The sequence below is a fragment of the Sinocyclocheilus grahami genome, unplaced genomic scaffold (genome assembly GCF_001515645.1).
Source record: "Sinocyclocheilus grahami isolate Dianchi unplaced genomic scaffold, SAMN03320097.WGS_v1.1 scaffold46.1, whole genome shotgun sequence".
NCBI lineage: Eukaryota > Metazoa > Chordata > Actinopteri > Cypriniformes > Cyprinidae > Sinocyclocheilus > Sinocyclocheilus grahami.
The window spans coordinates 118590-144403 of NW_015505225.1; the positions used below are offsets into that span (position 1 = coordinate 118590).

Here is a 25814-nt window from a genome sequence, read left to right on the forward strand (position 1 = left end):
CACACGTTGTCAGAAAACAAAACACTTTGGATAGTGAAAAGTAGATGTGACCTAGGTCAGTATGTCAAATTGAGCGCACTGTACTGCAATCCCTTTAGAGCATTGTTTCCCTCAAATTTCTTGACCAAGGTCTGTTGGAGGACATATAAACATCTTGTACATTCATAGCTTTGAAAGCGAGTCTAAAAGGAGCTCTTTCTAATGTCCTTGATGTCCATGTGTGTCAGTGAATGAACACCTGCAGATTTCAGCAGATTCCTCTGCTTTGAGACAGTGTTGCATTCAGAGAATAAATACTCTTGTGTTTGAGCACAATGCAGTAGTTCATATTTTTAGGGTTATCAACGGGTTCTAATTTGATATCAGTGGCAATTTTTACTTTCGAATAAGCTCATGGTATTTAACAATAGTCAGATCATTTTCTTTTCTACACATTGAATACGTTGGCCGCAGGTTTGTGTCCAATGTGTATGCTTACGAGGAAACCTATTACTGTTGTGCCCTTGAGCAAAGCATTTAACCTTAGGTTTGCTCCAGGGAGACATTTCTGTGATTGGTGTACTGTGTGTTTGTCTTCTTATACTAACTAAATAGTGTGTGTGTGACAGTTAGAGGAAGGAGACGTATCCTGTGCCACCCTGTCCTGATTCAGTCTTTGCTAGTGCCTGTATCTGCTGACAGATTAAAACACTGCTCAGTGTGACAGTTGTGCGGCTCCTTCAGTGTGAAGCCTGAAGGCTGTTTTGCTTAAATATTTGCATGTAATGTATTTTAGATAATATGACAGGATGCAAAAATATGTGACATTCTTATCTGTTTTTTGGAATTACAAGGATATTTATGACTAGTAGTTGCTTAGATTGAGTAAAACATCAGCCTGTTTTATGTACAGGTCTGTGAAAATGTTTTTGCCCCCTTCCTGTTTTTTTAATTCTCTGCATGTTTGTCACACTTAAAGGGGTCATATGATGTTGCTAAAAAGAACATTATTTTGTGTATTTGGTGTAATGAAATGTGTGTATACGGTTTAAGGTTAAAAAAACACATTATTTTCCACATACTGTACATTATTGTTTCTCCTCTATTCCCCGCCTTTCTGAAAAGCGTAAATTTTTACAAAGCTCATCAGTCTGAAAAGCGAGGTGTGCTCTGATTGGCCAGCTATCCAGTGCTTTGTGATTGGCTGAATACCTCAAGCGTGTGATGGAAACGTTATGCCCCTTACCATATTGTGATACCGTGTCCCGGAGCGACGAGACCAAAAACATTTAAAACCCATTATAAACTAGGCTTTTGTTGCATCCAGTGGGGACATACTTACGGATTATAATGGCTTATACTATCTTTTTACGCGTTGCATCGCGCCACGTAAACATAAAACCATGTCTGCATTTGTGATCGGAGAAATTACAAACAACAAGCGCTACTCTACACTGCTCAAAACTCGCGTTTGAATCATCAGTGGCATATTCTTTACATACAAAAAACTTACTTACAGTCTGTGAGTCAGAACAGCCGGCATTGTAGTCTACTCTACCAGGATCAGGAAACAGTCCTGCATGTCCTGCACACATCTGAATATTTGGTTTGAACTGTTCTGGAACAGTGTTGTAAATACAACTTAACCACTGATTTCTAGTCATGTCCTCTTTTGGAAGGCCAAACAAAGTAGTTTCGCTTTCACAACGAAACACAGCATCACACACAGCGGCCTTGAGTGAGTGGCGGCCTAGAGTGAGGAATGGCTAGAGTGAGCGGAGGCTGGTGGGCTTGAGAACGGCTTGCGTCAACCACATGTGACGACCCCGGGGCTGGACTCTGCTTCATCCGCCGTGAAAGCCGATTCGGCGATCCACAGCGTGAAGTTGATGTATTCCCTCAGTGACCAGCACGGATCAGCTCCAGGCATGACGAAGCGGATATCGTCCTCTTTTGGAAGGCCAAACAAAGTAGTTTCGCTTTCACAACTAAACACACAGCGCCTTCACGACATGGTGGCAGCAACGATACTACAGCGATAATTAAACTTACACCTTCTTTCTTTGTGTGAACATTTGGGGCGGCTTTATGCAAATCTTCCTACATCGTGACATAGACATGTGGGGGAGTGTTAGAACGAGACGTTTTAGGTAGGCGTGGTTGACTCTTAACTTTTATAAAGAATATCTCTTTGGATTTGAGACTTTAGTCTTTGCAACTTTACAGATCTTCTTTATGCACCAAGAGCTTGTAACACTCCAAAGAGAAAGGAAAAATTTTAATTGCATCATATGACCCCTTTAAAGGATTCAGATCAAACTAATTTTAATATTACACAAAGATAACCCAAGTAAATACAAAATGCAGTTTTTCTAAAACTTAAATCTTAAATAATAATTTCATTTATTAAGGAAAAAAAGCTGTCCAAATCTGCCTGGCCCTATGTGAAAAAGTAATTGCCCCCTAAATCTAATAACTGGTTGTGCACCCTTGGCGGCAACAACTGCAATCAAGTGTTTGCGATAACTGGCAATGAGTCTTTCACATCGCTGTGGAGGAATTTTGGCCCACTCTTCTTTGCAGAATTGTTTTAATTCAGCCACATTGGAGGGTTTTCGAGCATGAATGGACTGTTTAAGGTCATGCCACAGCATCTCAATTGGATTTAAGTCCGGACTTTGACTTGGCCACTCCAAAACCTTAATTACATTTTTCTTGAGCCATTCAGAGGTGGACTTGCTGGTGTGTTTGGGATCATTGTCCTGCTGCATAACCCAAGTGCGCTTGAGCTTGAGGTCACAAACTGACGGCCGGACATTCTTCTTCAGGATTTTCTGATAGAGTGCAGAATTCATGGTTCCATCCATTTAAGTGATTTCTTGATTCAACAGGTCTGGCAGTACTCAGGCCTGAATGTGGCTTGTGAAATTTAACTCAGCTTTCTAAAATAATGTGGTTAATCACAGTTCTTTCATGATTTAACAGGAGGGGTCAATACATTTTTCAAGTAGGGCCAGGTAGGTTTGGACAGCTTTTTTCCCTTAATAAATGAAATCATCATTTAAAAACTGCATTTTGTATTTACTTACATTATCTTTGTGTAATATTAAAATTTGTTTGATAATCTGAATCTTTTAAGTGTGACAAATATGCAAAAAATATTAAAAAAAAAACAGGAAGGGGGCAAAAACCTTTTCACGGCACTGTATATCATTTTTACACTACTGTTTAAAAGGTCAGTAATATTATTAAATGTTTCTGGAAGAAGTAGACGAACGCTCACCATGCTGCCTTTGTTTTATTAAAATACAGTAAAAACATTTATAATGGTACAATTTAAACGTAATGTTTTTGTATTTTTATGTATTTAAAAAATAATTTATTTCTGTGATTTCAAAACGGAATTTTTAGCATCATTACTCCAGTCTTCAGTGTCACATGATCCTACAGAAATTATTTTAATATGCTGATTTGCTGCTCAAGAAATATTTCTTCTTATTATCAATGTTGAAAGCAGTTGTGCCACCTTATATTTTTGTGGAAACCATGATACGTTTTTTCAGGATTAAATATAAAGTTCAAAAGAACAGCATTTATTTGAAATCGAAATGTTTTTTAACATTATACATGCCTTTATTGCCACTTTTGATCAATTTAATGCATCCTTGCTGAATAAATAGTATTTCTTTCTTTCTTTCTTTTTCTTTCTTCTTTTCTAAAGTGAGTAACGGGTTAAGGGTTCGAGAATGCAGAATAAGTATGTAATCATTAATATGTGCTTTCACATATATTACTGATAAAGTACTGATAAGTACTGATAAACAGCCAATATGCTAGTAATATGCATGCTAATAAGCAACTAGTTGTTACCAAAAGTGCATATATACACAGTGTATATGTAGTTTATTTGAAAATATATACTAGTATACACAACAGCCGTAAGTAACATTTGGTACAACTTACTCATAATACAGCCAAAAATGTACATTGATAAATTATACAAACAAACCTGTACCCTTTATTTGATATCTAATAAATATACTGCTATATATTTATAAATGAGTCTGCTAATTGTGCCTACCCTCGCAAGTCCACATAAATACATTAATTTCTTTTAGAACTCATCATGATAACAGTCATATTTATTCTTAATTGTTTTGTCAACAGGCTAGCAAATGTAGTGTGTAAAATTGGTCTGTTAGTTTTATATTTCATTTTGTTTGTATAACTGCAAAGCACTGTGACAATATTATGCCTCGCTCTGGGCGTCCTGACCTGTCTTCTCAGCAGAGTCATAAACATGTCAAGTATTTAATAAGATGCATTCATCTTCCAAGCTTCCTATGGTTTATCATCAAAAGGCAGCATGTGTCTACAGAAACAAAACAAAAGATTTAGGATCCTTGCATTAATGTGTTTCTCAAGCCTGTGTTACCCAATCCAGTCAAATTTTAACCTGCTTGCTGCTGACCTTTTGAATGACTACGGGACAATTTGTATGGTGTTTGATGAGAGGTGCACTGTAGCTGTGACACATCATGAAAGGGCAGTGTGACGAGAGACAATACGATGTGTGAAAGTGCTATTCTTTGTATGCATTATGGTGGAAGATTCCCTTTTAACTTTAACTGCTTATGTTTTATTTTTAAAACTTAGCTGACCATAAACTTTAAGACTGTGATACATTCTTAATATGGTACACATGATCAGGTTAGACTAATGATTTCAGTCAATGACGCAAACGATATGGATTCACAATGACTCATCATCTTTCATGAGCCCATCATCCCAGTTCTCTGGCCAAGTGATGCATCTTCTTGTTATACACATATCAGAACAGATGAAGAACCATACCATTTTTTTAAATAAATGAATACTTTTATTCAACAAGAAAGCATTAAATTGATCAAAAGCGACACATTTATAATGTTGCAGAAATTATATTTGAAATAAATGCTTCCCTTTTGATCTTTTTATTCAAGAATTCTGAAAAAAATATCACAACTTGAAAAATATCACATAATATCACAACAAACATATTAAGCAGCACAACTGTTTATTTAATTTTGATAATAATAAGAACTGTTTTTGCAAATCAGCATAGATATTAGTATGACTTCTGAAGGATCGTATGAAACTGAAGACTAGAGTATGGCTGTTGAAAATTCAGTTTTGTCATCACAGGAATTTTTTTTATTATTATTATTTTAAAATATATTAAAATGCAAAACAGTTATTTTAAATTTTGAAAATAATTATGATATTACTGTTTCTACTTTATAAATGCAGCCTTGCTGAGCATATATGAGATGTCTGTCAAAAACATAAAAAAATCTACCTAAACTTTTAAACTGTAGTGTAAACTTATACATTGTTAGCTTGAGTGACTATTTTCTATATTTTTATAGTACTGTTTTCCATTATGTTGTAGTGTTTTATATTATCAAAATTCGAAAATGATGTTTAAATGTTACTTAATCTCATAGGACTGTGTTGCTCACCTTATGTTATCCAAATTCCCATCCCTGGAGAGCATTCTAGTAATGTCAGTAAATGAAGGCCGACGGTCTGCTGTGGGTTTCAGATTGGGATGTGACCATATTTTGAAGTTTTTCCAGCTCTTCATTGGAGCATGTCAAAATGCTCTATGTCCTGCATGCTAGCTTTGAGCTCCTCTTGCTTGGCAACTGTATAAAACACCTGAGCCTCAGCACGGGGTCCACTCTGTCCCACAGCTGTACGGGGCAGCCCTGTGGGTTTAGGCACAGACCTCTCACATTCATTCCAGCTCCCAATGGCCCTACTCTTGTTTTAGGTCAGATCAAGCATTTTAGTTTTGTTTGTGAGCCCAGTGTCACACATACACTTGTATAAAAATAGTGCTATCCTTAGCTTTTAAGATAGATCATCTTTTGTTGTTTTAATCCGTCGTCCTTGTTTCTCTTTTCTCCAGCAGACTGACACTGCTGTTCAAAAGTTGTGGGCCTTTAAGATTTTTTAAACTTAGGCGGACACATTTAATTGATCAAAATTGACAGTAAAAACATTCATAAGGTTAAAAAGGTTTTATATTTTAAATAAATACTGACTACGTTTACATGGACAACAATATTCCGATTTTAACACGATTAAGACAATACTCTGATTAAGAATCTACCATGTAAACAGAGATTTTTGATTACCTTAATCCGGATAAAGTCATAGTCGAAGTAAACACAAATCGTATTAAGACATGTGGAGTATTCCTATTTTAGTCGCATTATTGAAGTGCAGTATAGACACACCTTAATCACATTATTACCGCCGTGTAGGACTTTTTGCCGCATTTTGCGACAGGATACACACACGGCAGTGGTCAACCGTTTGACGGAAAACAAAAGAGCATGGCTTCAACAACGCCGTCATCTGTTTGCACGTATAGCATGACAAAATAACTGCACTGGAAGCTTTCATAAAATTAAAAATGAAACACCCAGAACTGTATATCGCACCATAAAGAAGACGAACTATATGTTTATATGTGAAATTCTGGAGGGGATGTCAGATGGTGTGGTGACGTAATGACGTGTGCCATTAATTGATCTATGTACTATAACATGTAAAACGGGAACATGAAAGGAATATTCTAAAGGCAACTCGTGTAAACACCTTAATCATAATATTGGCTTATTCAGAATAAGGTAAATAATCAGATTACTGATTAACATATTCGCTGTTCATTTGAACTTCTGTTCATCAAAGAATCATGAAAAAAATCTAACTTTCAAATATTAGTTAAAATATAAAAAAATATTTAAATATATAAAATATTTAGAATTTTAAGCAGCACAACTGTTTTCAACATTGATAATAAGAAATGTTTCTGGAGAAATAATGAGACTGTAGACTGACTGAATAAATTACATTTTATATTAGAACTGAGAACAGTTATTTAATTATAATAATATTTCATATTACTGTTTTTACTGTATATTTGATCAAATAAATGCAGCCTTGGTAAGCAGACTTCTTCAAAAATCTTACGTGTGTGTGTGTGTGTGTGTGTGTGTGTATAGAAGTAGAAATTTTGAAGTAGCAGTAGAAAGCATTTTCTTTTAAAACATACTCCAATAATCCTACTTTTACTGTCCTTGCTGTGTGTGTGTGTGTGTGTGTGTGTGTATGAATATTATATATATATATATATACACACAGACACACACACACACACACAGCAAGGACAGTAAAAGTAGGATTATTGGAGTATGTTTTAAAAGAAAATACTTTCCATTTCTACTTCTACTTCAAAGGTTTCTGGCAATTTCTAACAACTTCTGAGTGAAAATTGTTTCTATACCCACATTTTTTTTAGTATTTGATTGAACAATGGCTTAATTAACCTCCCAAACTTTGAAAGATGATGTCAGCTCTGAGGTTGCCATAGCAGCTGTCTGTTCTCCCTGGAAATGATACATCCAAGAGATGAAAAGAGCGCATCCATTCCCCTTGCTGACATCTAAATATTTATCCCACAGCCCATGACTGGAGAGACTGTCTGAATTAAGGTCTCTGTGATTTAGTTTAGATTTTATTTTTGTTCTTTTTATAATCCAGACAGCCCACCCTGGAGCTGAGCTCCAAGACCTGCGTACGATTAGATGATAGACATCTGATAAGAACGTTCAGATAGAGGGTGTCTAATAAAGCCAATGTCATTACACATGGACACATTCTGATCCCAACACACACATGGATAACAAGTAGTGTTATCAACTCTCTAGTATTAATATTCACTGATAAGAATTCTTATCCATTTTTACCCCCCTCTTAAATTTTTAGTTTTAAAATTTTTCTGGATTAAATTTTTTCCATTTAAAATTTTACTGTTTCAATGGTTAAATTAAATTTGATTCATCAAAAAGCATGTCTAATGAATTAAAAGTTATAATTATAAGTTATAAAGTTAAAATAAAAATTTGAAGGCCCTATGAAATATTTTTTCTCAAATTCAGTTTTACTTTTACCAAATTCAGTTTTCTGGATTCTGGATTTCATTTTACAGTAATGGTTTAATTAAATAATAATAATATTAATAATCAAAAACATAATTAATTGATTTTTGTAAAAAAAAAAAGATTATTATTTTATTTATTTCTTTTTTTCCAGAAACACTGTGTTGTGTATTTAAAATTTTCTGCTAAATAATTTCTGTTAAATAATTTTTCTTGTAAAAAAATTTATCTAATTATTATTTAGTAACTAGTTCCACAGAAATTTTACGTTCAGTCAATTTCTGACTTCAAAGTGTTATCTGAATTGTTAGCTTTTAGTTAGCTCAACCTTTACTGAACTAGTGTTATAGTCCACTCAGCAGAATTACAAAATGTTTTAATTGGTCAAACATTTAGAAAACTACAGCAAGTTATTTTAATTAAAATTTAACCATTTACTCCATGTGTTTTATATGTTACCTCAACTAAGATTTATTATTTGGGCCATCATAAGAAATTGCTGTGGAACTAGTTGTTACATTTCATATATTTTTATAGTTTAACAAAATTATTAAAAATGATTAACTGGTGTCTATCAATCACTAAAACACATTACAACACATAATAGCCTTTATTAAATAACAATCTGCATTTATAAAATTTTTCATACCGACTAAACCTACAGGCTTGAAGAAAAAAAAAGTCACCTACATCTTTGGATAGCCTGAGGGTCAGTAAATTAACAGCAAATTTTCATTTTTGGGTGAAATATCCCTTTAAAGTGGAGTGGTCTGGTCACATGCCAGTGTTTGGTGCCTTGGAAGAACTGACTGGCCAGCATCTGAAAACTTGCAATGATGACCAGTGAAACCTTTGGCCACGCCCTGATGGAGAAAGAAAAGTACAATTTATCTCAAAAAATGAAATGATGCCTTTTAAATAATTTACAATTTAACAATATCAGTTAATTCAATTTGTGATGAAACAGACGTTGCAACCATTTTTTTGGGGGCGCACACAAAAATTCTCACAATTTATTACACAACAGAGAGCATTGATGCTGACTGTGTTCATAAAGATTTGTAACAGAACATGTCACAAAGTGCTTTACATCCAAGATGGAGAAACAGTACAAAATATATAACAATTAAGAGAACAATTTAGAACACACACACACACACACACACACATACACACATACACACAAAAAACACATATGCACACAGACCAGATGACCAGAGACAACATTACTACAATACATCATATGTCATTAACCGGTGAGAAAACTTTACAGTACAGTTAGTAAAAGTTCAACAATACCAGGAAGTTTTTTCACGGTTTCTTCAAGTTAAGACAAACTTTTATTTTGACGGGTTGCTGTGAGGACCTGTTTCTGTTTGTATATGATATGACGATATTTTTTCTCAAAAGAAATGAAATGCTAATGCAGTGTCTCGCAGAGCAGTTCTAGCGATTCATGTACTGTATATACTGAGGTGGCAGAGGCTGAAAACACTGTGAGCGTCACGCGCGCTTCAATATGTGTGGTAGTAACCAAAACTGCACGTCTGCACCATTCATTCACACAGAGACATGAACAACATGGAGGATTCATATTTAAATGGTATTTTGTGGCTTAATATTCACAGACACTAATCCATATCGCGTTTTCATGTAAGTGTAATGACCTACGTTTGAATTATTCATCCAAAATATGTGACCCTGGACCACAAAACCAGTCATAAGATTTATACATCATCTGAAAGCTGAATAAATAACCTTTCCATTGATGTATGGATGCATGTATGGATGTATGATGTATTTGTTAGGATAGGACGAAATTTGGCCGAGATACAACTACTTGAAAATCTGGAATCTGAGGGTGCAAAAAAAAATCAAAATACTGAGAAAATCGCCTTTAGAGTTGTCCAAATGAAGTTCTTAATTATGCATATTACTAATCAAAATTTTTGTTTTGATATATGGTAGGAAATTTACAAAATAACTTCATGGTATATGATCTTTACTTAATATCCTAATGATTTTTGGCATGAAAGAAAAATTGATCATTTTGACCCATACAATGTTTTTTTGGCTATTGCTACAAATATACCCAAGTGACTTAAGACTGGTTTTGTGGTCCAGGGTCACATATGGCAAATTCCGTGACATTCCGCGTTATACAGTAACTTCTGTACGTAAATTCCTATGCTATAACTGCCTTCCAAGAATTCAAAGCTTTCAGGTTTATTTACAGTTTTTTTCAACAGCTAACAAGCGTTTACCAATACTTACTTTTTCTAAACTCTTAACACAGCAACACACCTACATCACACAATTAGCCAAATAGTTAATTTTCTGGCCAAAACCACATTTTGTTAAATAAATATGAACTCTGCATTTCAAAATGCTGAATACCTTTTTCTGCCTATACTAACTCTATCAAAACACAGCAAACCCGATTCAAAATCGAGTCATTCTCAGGTTACGTATGTAACCCTAGTTCCTCGAGGGAACGAGACGCTGCGTCTCGGTGCCATACTTCCGGCGTCCCTGCCGGCGCTTGCTACATTCCTAGAAGCTGACGCTGGCTCCGCCGCACGTGCTTTTATAGCTTCCCGTTCATGACGTCATCCGCCGTGACGTACCGCTCAGCTATTGGACTGATTTCACATGTGATTCAGAGCGTGGGTCACTGAAGGCGTTCCCCTAGTGTTCTCGACGCAGCGTCTCGTTCCCTCGAGGAACTAGGGTTACATACGTAACCTGAGACGTTTTCTATCCAGCAGGAACATATAGTCAATCATAGCGCATGCATAGACTGTCAAAATTCTAACAATTACTGGCATTACAAAAACTGCATTACTTGTCATGTTTCAGTTTGACCTGTATAGAACATACAATATGAGATACATTTAAATAATAATAATAATAATAATAATTCAGTCAGCTGAACTCTGCACTTTTTTGTGTGTGAATGTGTGGATTCATTTTAGATAGTGTGTGTAGTGCATAGTGAAGGAGTCATCAGTACTTTATGTAATGTAAAAGAAAAGTGACAGAATTGCGGCAGTAAAGGCTTTATTGGCAAAATGAAATTGCTGTCAGTGGAAAAAAACATACACCCCTTTGCCTTTTCCCCCCTACCTCTCCTTCTCCTTTGTCAGAAAGTCAGAAAGTTATTACCAAGTTTACCCACACAAGGATGTTGACTTGGAGACAGGAGCGTCCAGTGCAGAAGAAAGTATGGACAGGGTGCAAACATACATGATAGTGCAGACATACACCGGAATTATAGCACTTCTGTAATATAAGAAAAACATAGAATTAAATAATGCACCCAGAAGTAGAAATATAGAAGAAGAAAAAAACATGTAATTGTTTACAGTTTTTTTACAATCATTTTTGCACTAATAACAAAACCTTCATGTCATTTTTTTAAATTCTAGACACATAATTCACAACCGATGATCAAAATGCAAATTTTTCAAAACGCTTAACACTTTTTCCAAATGCTTATACAATATACATGAACCAAAGATCTTTTGTTCATTGAACTAAAATCACCGGCTCAAAATGTCATTTCATTACAATTATCTAACTATCAATTGATACAACTTCTCAAAATGCTACATAACTGTTGCATTGCTCATGAAGCATAGTTTTTTTTATGGAAAATGCTGAACAATATTAAAGGGGTCATATGATGCTTTTTTAAAGATCATTATTTTGTGTATTTGGTGTAACAGAATATGTTGACATGCTTTAATGTTCAAAAACACATTATTTTTCAAATACTGTACATTATTGTAGGTCCTCTATGCCCCGCCTCTCTCAAACACATCGTTTTCAACAATGCCCCCTCCTTTGACAAGTGCAGTCTGCTCTGATTGGCCAGCTGACCCACTGCATTGTGATTGGCTGAACACCACAAGCACGCGTCGGAAATGTAACGCCCCGTACCATAATCGCTTCAGCTTTCAAAGTAAATATCAAGACAGTTAATAATGTTGTTAGTTTTACCATCAGTTCAAGCCCGAAAGGGCAACAGAGTCGCGTGACAGACACAGTGATGATGCAGTACACAAGCCGCGGTTAAGACAGCTGACGTGCTATGATTTCTGACAAGCAGTTCACTCTCCTGTGATGTGACCCTGTTCCCCTCACACACACACACACACACGACGCGTTACTCTGCGCTGCGCAAAACTCCGCATTTGAACAGTCAATAGCAAATACTTAAACTAATAACAAAACATACTTACAGTCACTGATTCAGAAGCTCCAGATTGTTATAGCAAAGTCGGAATTGACCCCTTTTTTTTTTTTAGAAATAGTCTTTGTGCACAACCAGCCTTGTACTCTTCTAGGTCGTCCATAAAATGCCTTGCTCAAATTCGAACATCTGGGTTGTGCTGTTCTGTTGTAAATAAATCTTAACCAATGATTCCTAATTGCATCTACTTCCGGAAGGCCAAATAAAGTACTTTTGCTTTCGCACCGAAACATACAGCGTCTCCCTGACATGGCTGCATCAACACTACTGCTGTTCCTGAAACCACGCCTTCTTTCTTTGCATGCACATTTGGGCGGCATTATGCTAATATTTCCACATAGTGACGTAGATATGTGGGGGCGTGTTAGAACGAGGCATTTTAGGTAGGCGTGGTTGACTCTTAACTTTCATAAAGAATATCTCTTTGGATTTGAGACTTTAGTCTTTGCAACTTTACAGATCTTCTTTATGCACCAAGAGCTTGTAACACTTCAAAGAGAAAGGAAAACTTGAAATAGCATAATATGATCCCTTTAAATGTTTTGATTATGAAAGTGAAGCAACTGAAGAATTTGTATGAGTATGTTCAGGTATGATCAGTTTTAAGATGCCTGTTGTTGGGAGAAAACATACCGTTATCATTGTTAACAGTATTTGTTTTTCCTACAATAAATGTCTTTTTAGAGGGTGATAGAGCTGGAAGCTGATGAAAACCATTCATATTTTTGGGTGAGGCAGGCTTTAACATGGAGGAGAGGTTGAGATTGGCCCAGAATGATGTTCGCTGGGGGGCCTGACTACCCCCCACTGAATGTGATTTTTAGGGGGCCCCATAGCAAAATCAGTGCAATGAGCCCATAATTCCTAGCGACGGCACTGAGAGCAATCATGGTTTCAGGCCCATCCACAGTTTATTACCTTGTATTTACCCCCATACTTTCCTCTCATTACTGTAACCCGACTGAGGAATTTTTCTCCATGTGGAGGTGGAAGGTTCACAATAGTCACTCTTCTCCAGGCCATAGATGATGCGTGCAATGACATCACAGGAGGAGACCAATGTCAGGCCTGTATTTGCCATGCCAGAAGATTTTTTCCAAGATGTTTTGAAAACATCCATTATGATGTGGATGAGAACCTGCCAAATCCACAAGACAGGGTTGATAAAAAACATAGAAGTGCAGTGAGGAACACTTCAGTTGACATTTTACTGTAGGCCTACTGTAGTTTTTTTTGTTTTTTTTTAAACCTGTTGTGAGTTGATTATTTCATCAATAATTTTAATACATTTTGTGTAGAACCAACAGAACCAATGAATAAACCATAGAACCAATGGATGTGTAGAACCATAATGAAAGCTGCATATTTAATGATTGTACTAAAAACTACACAGTGAAACTATGGGTATATTGTGTGTCTAGATTTTTGAAAAATGACATCAAGGTTCTGAAATTGGTGACAAAATGATTGTAAAAAACTTTAAATCAATGTACCGATATGTTATTTACAAGTGTGCAGATAATGTTATTTACAGATGTAAGGATTCTATCACATGTATAAATGTGCCAGTTGTGATGGACAATGTATAGGTATGAATGTTTTAATTGTTCAGGCTGAATATAACCTGCGGGAAAAAACTGTTCTTATGTCTGGCTGTTCGAAGAGAGAGTGGGCTGGGTGTGTGGGGTCCAAAGTGGTTTTCTTAGCCCTTTTCCTCACTCTGGAGATGTAAAGATCTTGGAGGTTGGGCAGGGGGGCACCAATAATCCTCTCAGCAGTCCTGACTGTCCGTTGTAGTCTCTTGATGTCTGATTGGTAGCTGAACTACTCTGTCAACTACTCCTCTCTCACGTCCAACTATTCCTCTCCCTTGTCCAACTCTCCCACGTCTAGACATTTTCTTACTTTTTTTGCTTCTCTTTGTTGTTCTGTATTGTTTTGAACAAAACAAATCCAGAGTGCCTTTTTTATTGTGCATGCCCATGTAATGGAAAGACTTGGAATTATTCATTACTGTAAGATTGGAATCATCTATTTTTCAATTATTAGTAACTAAAATAATTCTCATCAGCTCTTTTAAGCTGCTGTTGTTGCAGAAGTAAAGGCTTTACACTATATTTAAAGTTTGGAACATAAGGTCTTCATTTCTGTCATGCTGTGTTTAAGCATTTGTGAAAAAGATAAGAAAGATCCATGATTTTGGTATGGGGTAAGCTTGTGTAAAATGAAAATTTACGCATTTTAGAAATGTGTTAATTGACGGAATATTGTGTGAAAACAACAAATTGTGTTAATGGTATGGTCACGAGAAATGGATGCTGTGCTAATTGTGTTTAGAGTTTTGAAAATGTGACTATAGATTGGACTATAGATCAGGATGTTAGCAATTGAAAAAAACTGTAAACAAAAAGATAAACGCAAAGCAAACCAACTCAGAATCAGCAAGTACAACAGTTTACTATGAGCACACTTTGATGAAACCGTCTCCGCAATTTTGTGAACCGAGTGAACTGAGGACCCGAGGCAACATGCCCCCTCATCTATCCTGATAGCCTTTTATGGCCATTAAATTTCCTTTGTGACTCCAGCCCTAATCCTATCTTTGCGAATCACATCTCATCCACAGAGTCCGTAATGATCTTCTCTCCTGACTTTCCTTCAACAGAACCTGATTTTGATGTTGCACGTCAGACTCATGCAGTAATTCTCCTCCTTGAGCTTCAGCTCTATACATAATTCAAGCCCGATCCATCTGCCTGTTACATGGATTAATATTTTCTGCACAGATTTGTAGGAGGAGATTGTGTCCATATGCCGGAGGCTACGGAGAGAGTAGCTTTGTGGAACGCCATCATTTTCTTTCCGCAGACTTGAGTGGCAGAGATGGAGAGCACTTCAGGACCGTCACATTCAGGCTGATTGATGCTCTCCACACTCTAGGCAGTGCTCTTTAGAATGATAGTGCTCTCCCAGACCAATACACCAATCAAAACAAAGCATGTGCACCAATTTGAGAGCAGTCAGACATGTAAACAAATATAATGATCTCGGTCACAGCTTAGATTATTTAAAGCAGGACCGTTTGTAATGTTGCCTAAAGGTGTTTATTGAAAATCTATATATCTGGCTGTCTACTCATGTTTTTATGATCAGTTATTGACTGAACTTGTAGAGTCTATTAACTCTTCGTATATTGAGGTATTATTTTTGTTGTTTGGGTTTCTCTGAAAGGCTAGCTGACAGCTTGGGTCATGATGACTGAAGAAAAATGGTCACATTGATTTAAGACCATATTTATGGCCGATAAGTTTTTCGCCAGCCCTGCAGTCGTTCTATTTTAGCTTCTCCCGTAATGTCATGTCACAATATATGGCCTCCATTGTAAAATGTATTCTTTTTTTGAAGATTAATATTAGTTATTATAGTGGTGTGTGTGCCCAGTATAGGGAGAGGAAGAGGATATGAATTGCTGAGAGGAGAAAAGGGGAAAAAGCTCTGCTCAAAACTTGAGCTGACTACCTAGCCAGCATTTTAAGTCATCATGGGCGCACTGCTGACCTGAAGGCAGTTTCACAAGATAGGCAGCTTCTGATATTCCTCATTTTGGTCAAGTTCAGCAGCATGAAATGCATCTTTCATGAACTGGGCAATCCCAGAATGCATTGCGATTGGCTTAGTGAAAAATTCATCTAGCATGACAGTTGAGAGATGTTTATAAATCTACATATGTCAGGGTTTTTTTTCCAAGAAATTAATACTTTTCTTCAGCAAGGATGCATTAAATTAATCAAAAGTGACAGTGTTACAAAAGATTTCTATTTCAAATAAATGCTTTTAACCTTCTATTCATCAGGTCCTGAAATCATGAAATCATGGTTTCCACAAAAAAATATCAAGAAACACAACTTTTTTTCGACAGTGATAATGTAAGGGTGTATTCACACCTGTCTTGTTGGGTTTGATTGAATCGAACTCAAGTTCATTTCCCCTCTTGGTGCCGATCTTTTGGGCAGGTTTGAATACAGCGATCACACTCGGGTGTGGACCAAACAAGCATACCGAGACCCAGCTGAAGAGGTGGTCTCGGTCCGCTTCCAAACGAACTCTGGTACGGTTCGTTTAAGGTGTGAATATGACCCGACCTCGATCCGACCCGATTGCAGAAATCATGCTCCAAAACAGACAGCTTGCACATGTAGTGCTGTTTTTTGCGTTTCAATCACTTGTTTTTAAACCACAATGCTTAAAAATGCATGCAAATTATGAGTTTTCGTGACCATGGCGCACACCAACGTGACGTGAGCGCACTAAATAGGCTAAAGCTTGCCGCAAAAGTTACCATGTATATATTGGGGGAAATAGTAAGGAGATATTTGAATTATTTATTAATAAACTAGTGTTTTCTGAGTCAGTGTCGCAAAGATGAAATTGATGATACTGACTCGCCATCTCATCATTGGACGTGCCTTTAGACAGAAATGCATCTTGGATTACATAATGAAAGAGTTTTTGTTTTGGATTTGAATTATTTCATTTTGTAGTCATTTAAAGCTTTCTATAGATATATTCGTCATGTCTGTAAGGAAAATATTCGCTGATTTTCGGTTCATTTTTGTGAAGCGCTCCTGATCAAAACCGAGGCGGCAAGCGCATCCTGTTTGTTTTCTTTATTTTACAAAAGCACAACATTTTGTTGATATAGTGAGTGCACACATATAAAATAGACCCTTTACAGTTCTGAACGATGTATTATTCTTATCTTTATGAGCAAAAATGATGGTATATTTAATTTGTTTCCACTGATGTCCTGAAGCGTGCTTCAGCTTCCACTCTCCGCACAAACGATTGGATATGCGCCTAATAGCACACATTTATCTAGGTTAAATGTTAAAACTAACATTGTGATATGCTTTAAGTATTTTATATCTATAGATTTTATTTTCGGCAAGTCGTAATTACAACATCGTATGACATTGTCTCATATGATGCTCATACGTTTCTTCATATTACGCTAGTATCTGATAACACCAAATCAGTAAAAGAATAAAAATGGCACAATGAAAGTTCTCCATGATTAGCCTGTTTTTGCACATCCTGTTTTCCCTGCTTGAGCATTTCTGTCCAATAAATGGATGACCTAAGCACACATGTAGTTTTGTTTACAATTTCTGGTTCACTTTTAAAAAGGGCACCAAAACCGAAACAAACAAAAAAAATCTACATTGTATTTGGTCCGGACCAAAGCAAGTGAACTAGTGGACTTTCCTGGTGTGAATACACCCTAACAAATGTTTCTTAAGCAGAAAATCAGCATATTAGAATGATTACTGAAGAATCATTTGACACTGAAGACTGGAGTAGGCCTAATGGATGCTGAAAATTCAGCTTTGCGTCACATTAATAAATTAAATGTAAAATATATTAAAAGAGAAAACTCATTTTAAATCGTAATAATATTTCACATTATTGCTGTTTTTATTGTACTTTTGTTTAAATAGATGCAGCCTTGGTGAGAATAAGAGACTTCTTTCAATTACATTTCAAATAAATCTTTGTCCTCATACTTTTTAACAGTAGTGTAAATTATAATATGCATATAATTTTTATGCTCATTAGTATATCACATTGTTAGCTTAGCAACATGCTAGCATCAAACTCAAATTGTGAGTGTAGTCTCCCTTTACCTGTGAATCATTTATTTTAATGGCATGCAGAGATGTGACCTATGTAAAGTGTTCCAAATCAGTCCCGTAATAGGTTCCATTGTGGGTAGAATGCTGCCAATGTTGGTAGCTATTATATTATGACCGGGGCCTTTGCTAAAATTCATAGGGCCTGGATCAGTTTACAACCTAAAAGACCTAGGTAGACCCCTAACACTGTTTATGATTGTCCTCCCATGATGACAGTCCTGTCCGTGTAAATGTATGCATGAAGAATTGATCTAAACTTGCAGGGATTTAGAGGTCTTTTGATGTGACAACACACTGAAAATTGCTTAAAATAGCACTAGAGATTAAACTGATGTAATCCTATTTAAAGGAACCTTCACCAAATGTTTATTATTCAATTGCCATCTGCCAGAAAACTCTTGCTTAACCAACAAATTCCTCCTTTAGGAAAGACGGCATTTATATTTGCCTGTATTTATATCAGCCTTTGCTAACTTCACTCAGTGTCACCATATACCGCTGACCCTCAGCACTCAAAGTAAACTCTCTGATAATTAAACCCTGTGTTCCCCTGACAATAGAGTCTGAAATCAAATGGGAAGGGTCGGTTGTACTCATCAGACCTGAGCCACATCGCCCATCCTCAGTTAAGTGCTTTCTGATGTGCAGCTGCCCAAGATTAGCAGGTATTTCAAGGCTGGCTCAGATCGCTCATGCTAAAGCTTTATCAGACAACCCTTGTGAGCCGGAGACAAGCAAAAGAGGAGATTATATTAGAAGACAATGGGTCTCTGTTTAATGAGAGCAGGCTCCTAACAACACTCGGTTCAAGGTTTTATTTTTTTCTTTTCAGGAAGGACGTTTGATTAAAGCGGCTTGCCTGTTTTTGAGCATCTGGGATGTGCCAGGGGATTTCAGCTTTTGCTTTTAGAGTAGGCCTATAAGTTGACAATGAACCTTTGGGTGAAGTTAGTTACTTGTAGCCTAGTTGTTGCCTAGAAATCCACTCAAACCTTGTACTTATTTGCTCGGCCCTTTGTCATTCAAATCTCTATGCTTTGTATTTCTATGAAATAAAAAAGGAGAATTCTAAAGAATCTTTACACAATTTTTTTTGTATGATAGCTTGGTGTGAGGAACAGACATCTGTTATTCGTCTCAAGTGAGCTATAAACTTGAGAACACTTTCGACTGGATCACTGAGCCAGTGAATCGCTAAGGAAAAAAAAACGTACCGTATGAATTAAACTGACTCAGTTGTTGAGGTAAAATCAATACAGGTACACTAATAAAATCTGTAAAAATAGTGCATTGTGTTATGTTTTGGAGTTGATATAGAAATGTCAGTAAAAATGAATTGATAATGATTTGGCAGAAAATTACCAGTACATTTTCATTAATTTTTTACAGTGTTTATAATATTATAATGTATATTAATTTATAACTAAAATTATATTATTATTGATTATTATCTTATTATAATTGATCATTATTATTATTGTAATTGATTATTGTCTTATTTAATTATCTACTATATACAGTATATATAGTATATATATATATATATATATATGTATGTATACACTGTATGTATGTATATGTATATTATATGTAATTTTTTAAATAATATAATATAATAATTTAAATATTTATCATTTTAAATATAATATTTAAATAAATAATATTGTATACAATTTTGTGATGAAATTTAAGTTCACTACACTGCACTACATAAAGGTTATTTATTGGCATTGATGATTCCATGAAGTATCTTTAACGTTCATGGAACCTTTTCATTGTACTAAAGGTTCTTTATTGTGGAAAAAGATTATTTAGATTATTAAAATGTTCTTCACACTAAGAAAAAATTGTTCTTTTAAGAGCTGTTCACTGAAAGTTTCTTTGGTGAACCCCAAATAGTTCTTCTATGGCATCATTATGAAAACTCCCTTTTGCAACCTTTATTTTTTTTAAACTCTTAAGTCTTAAAATCTGCTTTATAGATTGAGATCTGATGTGGATTTCTGATTCCCTTGAATGCACATTAGACTGAGTGGCATTGATATATATCCTGTTAAATCTGTTCTTCTAAACTCATCTATCACCTTTACTCTTTTGTTCTCATCCTGCAGTACTGTGCTGCCCTCACTAGGAGGCCTATTGTAACTGCAGTAGTCTGTACTATAATTTGTGATCTCCATTTCCATTTGGTTTTGAATTTTAGGGGGTAAACCTTTCCTCACATCTCCAAAAGATGTCCCTCACTCATTGCTTTTGTGCAGCTTCTCCAGACTTCACCTTCTGAATGTCCACTGTGCACTAAATGTTACACTGTTGGAAACATGAACTTGACGTATTTTAAGGCTAACCCAAAATAGTTATTCTATGGCATCATTATGAAAACTCCCTTTTGCAACCTTTATTTTTTTTAAACTCTTAAGTCTTAAAATCTGCTTTATAGATTGAGATCTGATGTGGATTTCTGATTCCCTTGAATGCACATTAGACTGAGTGGCATTGATATATATCCTGTTAAATCTGTTCTTCTAAACTCATCTATCACCTTTACTCTTTTGTTCTCATCCTGCAGTACTGTGCTGCCCTCACTAGGAGGCCTATTGTAACTGCAGTAGTCTGTACTATAATTTGTGATCTCCATTTCCATTTGGTTTTGAATTTTAGGGGGTAAACCTTTCCTCACATCTCCAAAAGATGTCCCTCACTCATTGCTTTTGTGCAGCTTCTCCAGTCTTCACCTTCTGAATGTCCACTGTGCACTAAATGTTACACTGTTGGAAACATGAACTTGACGTGTTTTAAGGCTGGCTCAGATCGCTCATGCTAAAGCTTTATCAGACAAACCTTGTGAGCCGAAGACAAGCAAAAGAAGGGAATTATATTTGAAGACAATGGGTCTCTGTTTAATGAGAGTAGCCTCATATCAACACTTGGTTCAAGGCTTTTTTTTTAATTTCAGGAAGGACATTTGATAAAAGCACAGTACAAACTTTGCATAGCTGTGCATCAGGATGAAGATCTGAACTTCTAAATGAGTTCATCAGGTCTGCTCTTGTGTGTAAATGTTCATGTGCTAATCCTCGAATCAAGGTGTCCATATCAGGCTTTCCACCTTGGTGCTGCGTGTGTCTGTCTAGAGCAGCACAGATGAAGCCAGGATGGGATTAGGGAAGAGTTTCCTTGATTTAATAAACTACTATGGCTCAGAAATGTAAGGGATAAACCTGGGCTCACAGAGACAGTTGCAGAGTTGTGCAGTTGCACATCAGAGAGCTGCCACACATCGGCACGCCTCTTTCATGAGCCCAGGCGACGCATGTCCTACTTACGCTCGCTCCAAAGTCCCAGGCTGGGACGAAGGGGAAGATTGAGCTTTCACCGCTAAAAAGATTAAAGGTTGACAAAGTGCAAAACAAATCTGTCAGAGAGAAACAAGTACAATACTGTTTTCTGATAATATTATGATTGAATTAGACAGTCCGTGAAGTGAATTTTAAATACACTTTTTTTTCTCATCTTTAATTACATATTTATGTTTGATATATTGTACAAATTTTGTGGTTGGTAATATTTTTAAATGTTTTTGAAAGAAGTCTCTTATGCTTATTCTGTCTAGAGCAGCACAGATGAAGCCAGGATGGGATTAGGGAAGAGTTTCCTTGATTTAATAAACTACTATGGCTCAGAAATGTAAGGGATAAACCTGGGCTCACAGAGACAGTTGCAGAGTTGTGCAGTTGCACATCAGAGAGCTGCCACACATCGGCACGCCTCTTTCATGAGCCCAGGCGATGCATGTCCTACTTACGCTCGCTCCAAAGTCCCAGGCTGGGACGAAGTTGAAGATTGAGCTTTCACCACTAAAAAGATTAAAGGTTGACAAAGTGCAAAACTAATCTGTCAGAGAGAAACAAGTACAATACTGTTTTCTGATAATATTATGATTGAATTAGACAGTCCGTGAAGTGAATTTTAAATACACTTTTTTTTTCTCATCTTTCATTACATATTTATGTTTGATATATTGTACAAATTTTGTGGTTGGTAATATTTTTAAATGTTTTTGAAAGAAGTCTCTTATGCTTACCGAGACCGCATTTTTAAAATCAAAATCACTGTTTTGCCTTTTAATATATTTTAAATGTAATTTATTTCTGTGATGCAAAGCTGACTTTTTTAGCAGACATTACTCCAGTCTTCAGTGCCATTGAAACATTTCTTATTATTATCAAGAAAGTTTTGCTGCCTAATATTTTTGTAGAAACCACAAAACACTTTTTCGGGATTCTTTGATGAATATAAAGTTCAAATTTTACTTGAAATAGAAATCTTTTGTAACATTATACATTTCTTTATTGTCACTTTTGATCAATTTAATGCATTATCGCTGAACAAAAGTTCATTCTTAAAATATTATACAAATGAATAATATTAAAATTATTATTGTTTATTATAATCATTATAATTTATTAATGTAATGATATAAAATTATAATTCTATAAAATAAAATTTTAATATAGATGTAATATAGATTATTTGTATATATTATACTTTTTTAGATTATTACTATATTATTATTTATTATTATTATTTATAATAACTAGATATAATACAATTTAATTATACATTTAACATTATAATAAAACAAATATTGTAATGTAGTGATAAAATTAGCTTATTTCAGTTGATTACTAATGGTATTAGTATTTATAGTAATAAGAATAAGAATCAGAATATTTTGGTAAATAGATCTTGTACTAATGTATAGCTCCCCCTGTGAGCTTAATGAGGATAAATGATAAGGAATATGGTTGTTTTAGATCAGTTTCCCATCGGATCCTGTAATCTGGGAGGTTTATCTTTCTGTGAGAATATGAATGAAGGCAGTCCAGCAGTGAAAGCGCTTGTCAAAGGTTACATCATCTTTAAGTCCAGCTGAGCTTGACTCGCTTCACGTGAGCCCGTAGAATGTGTGGCGAGATTGAGCTGCGGATTGTTGGAGGATTACTAGTCCAGATCCACAACAGAAATTAAAAAATGAAAAGATGGGTGCAGTCTCATGAGCAATAACAACCCAGCTTGAGGGCAGAGCTCAGCCTAAAGCAAGACGCCTCTTTACGTCACAGAGAGATTCAGTTTAAAGCTGAAAGTAAAAAGAATACAGCAGCAGTGCAGCGCAGCAACTCAGCTCAGCAGAGCTCCAGCACCACGTCTGTCTGTGAGTGAGGGATCCACCACCAAACTGGCTGACCAGGAGAGTTGGGGATGCTGGGATCAATCGATCCACCTGCAGCTGAGCAGCTCAGGAGACTTCCTGCCTTGTGAGTGACCTCTGACAGTGGGTGTACTTAAATTAGTCTCCTCAGGGTATCATTTAGCATGTTTCCTTCAGTGGAAGCTTTGCATGCGACGTTTAACTTTGTTTTACACTTTTATATTACGTTTTCTTGCTCTTTGCTCAAACTATCTTGGCAGTTCATTGTGACCTCTTGTTGCTTATTGAGGAGCTCATTAATTACATCAACTCGTTTTTGAGAAGTACTCTGTACTAAATTCATCAAATGAAAGCATACAACATCTACATGTTTGGATTTATTTATTGTTTTTTTCCTACTGTAAGATGCATTTTCGTATACATGCATTGTATGCATACAAAAAATTGTGTGCAGTGGACTGCTGAAAAAGACACTTTATATCACCTTATTAATTTTTCAGTACATGATTTATGGGATCCACAGGGGTTTTAAAGGTTTTTTTTTGTTTGTGTGTTTGGCTGGATTAGGAATTTTGCCTTTGTAGGATTATGTTACAATTGAATGATATCACCTAAAAGTCAAGCGCTGCCGCTGAACCTGCCCTCTGAAGTCCAGGATAAGTGTCTCAACACTGGCTGTTTCTCTGCTGTCACAGGTGATTCTCAGCGGGTCGAGATGCCACGGAAAGACATGGAGGTAATCATGGGACAAATGGTTGTTCTGGAGGCCTGGTACACCCCCACTACCTCCATCGAGAAGAACGCGGCCATCTGGACCTTCATGGCCAATCACTCCAAACAAGTGAGTATGTTTGGAAACAGCATTATAAAATTCTTAACACATAGAATATTTGTACAAAAAATGATATAGTATTATAATGTAATATAATATATATATATATATATATCTCAAAAGCTTAATGTTTAATTTTAAAATATGTCCATGTTATATATAATTAATTTATTAACAGTAAGTAAATAAATAAATAAATATATTTAACTCAAAATCTTGATATTCAATTTTAACATTTGTTATATATATGTTATATATAGGTCTTAAGTCTTGTTATATATAATTACTGATTAATAAAACTCAATTAAATGTATATACATTTATACCAAAATCTTGAAGCTGAATTTTAAAATAAGACTTATCCATGTTATATATGGATAATTTATTTATAATAATTCATAACATTTATATAGAATTTTGATGTTGAATTTTAATTTGAATAAGTCCATGTTATATATAGTTTCAATGTAATATGCAATTTATTCATAATTAATTGTTTATATTTGCATCTTGATGTTAAATTTTAAAATACAGCAAGTCCATGTTATACTGTATATACATCCAAGTCTATGTTATATATAATTAATTTACTAATAATAATTAAGGAAATGTGTATATGTTATATATTTAACCCATAATCTTGATATTGATTTTAGAAGTCTACATTATATATAAGCTATCCATTTCCTGTCCTCCTTTGCTGTCGTTTTGAAAAAAAGAGGGATGGATTACATGATAGAACAATCTGTTGTCCTCCATCAGCAGACTAATAAAATACGTGAACCTGACATGTCAGACCCAGCTCACTCAACAGATGGCTTTCACATTAATGTCACAGGAAGAGTACACTGTAAAAAATTCATGTGTAATCTACAGGAATTTACTGTGATTTGTGCACAGGAAATTACTGTATGCTAGTTCACAGTAGAATACCGTAGTTTCAGTCAAAATTGCAGTAATCTAAGAAGTACTGTGAGTGTCACAGTAACCAGCAATGTCTTGCAGAAAATCACAGTAATTACCAATGTATTGTAGAAAACACAATAACTAATTATGTACTGTAGAAAATTACAGTAACCAACAATGTGCTGTAAAAAAATAATGGATATTATTTACATCCAGCTTAGTTTTCACAAGAGAGTGGGCGTGACTATTTGTAACTTGAATGTGTTTGGCTTCTGGTGTCTTTCGCTTCCAGTTATTTTACCTGTACAAAAACAGCCCATTATACTGCTTCATACAAACTTTTAATTATTATCATATTATTTTAACTTCAGTATCATAATCATAAATTCACCCCCCAGAATGCGATTTCACCGTACTGCCATACACTAGGGTTTTCTGAAACCCAGCCACTGGGATAGAGAAGGAAAACATAGTAGCCTACACTGGCAGCTGGGTTTCCAGCCAATGACTGCATTTCATTTGACCTCACTGTAATTCAGTTACGTTTTAGGTTTGAATAGATAATACAGGAAGCAAATGTATTCTTTAATAAAAAAAAAAATAAACAAAAATGACCAGAAGGTCTAGCAATATCTAGCATATCTAGCAATAAGTGAAGAATGATAAATGAAGCTTGTTATAATGATGAGCTGTTAAATGTGACTGTTGATAAATGAATATTTATATTTAAATCGTGCAACATGCATTATTTATTTCCTATTCTTTTTTATACATTTTTTTTTTACTTGGGCAGAACCAATATAACTAAACAGCAATGGAACCTGTCGGTACCGATAGTCTAGTGGTTAGTGCACTGACATAGTGCAACTGTGTCTCTGGCAACCTGTGTTCGATTCCTGGCTTAAGGTCCAACTAAACAGCAATGGAACCTGTCGGTACCGATAGT

At 35.5% G+C, this 25814-nt stretch overlaps 1 protein-coding gene across 2 annotated transcripts in view; it reads left to right on the plus strand.

Moving 5' to 3' along the window:
* The window catches only part of LOC107582569 (endothelial cell-selective adhesion molecule-like), a 44359-nt gene that overhangs the window by 7894 nt on the left and 10651 nt on the right, over window positions 1-25814 (plus strand). For both annotated transcript variants that reach the window (XM_016268462.1, XM_016268463.1), the window contains exon 2: window positions 23826-23971. In XM_016268462.1, coding sequence (XP_016123948.1) covers window positions 23826-23971 — 146 coding nt within the window. The remainder of the gene's footprint in view (window positions 1-23825; window positions 23972-25814) is intronic.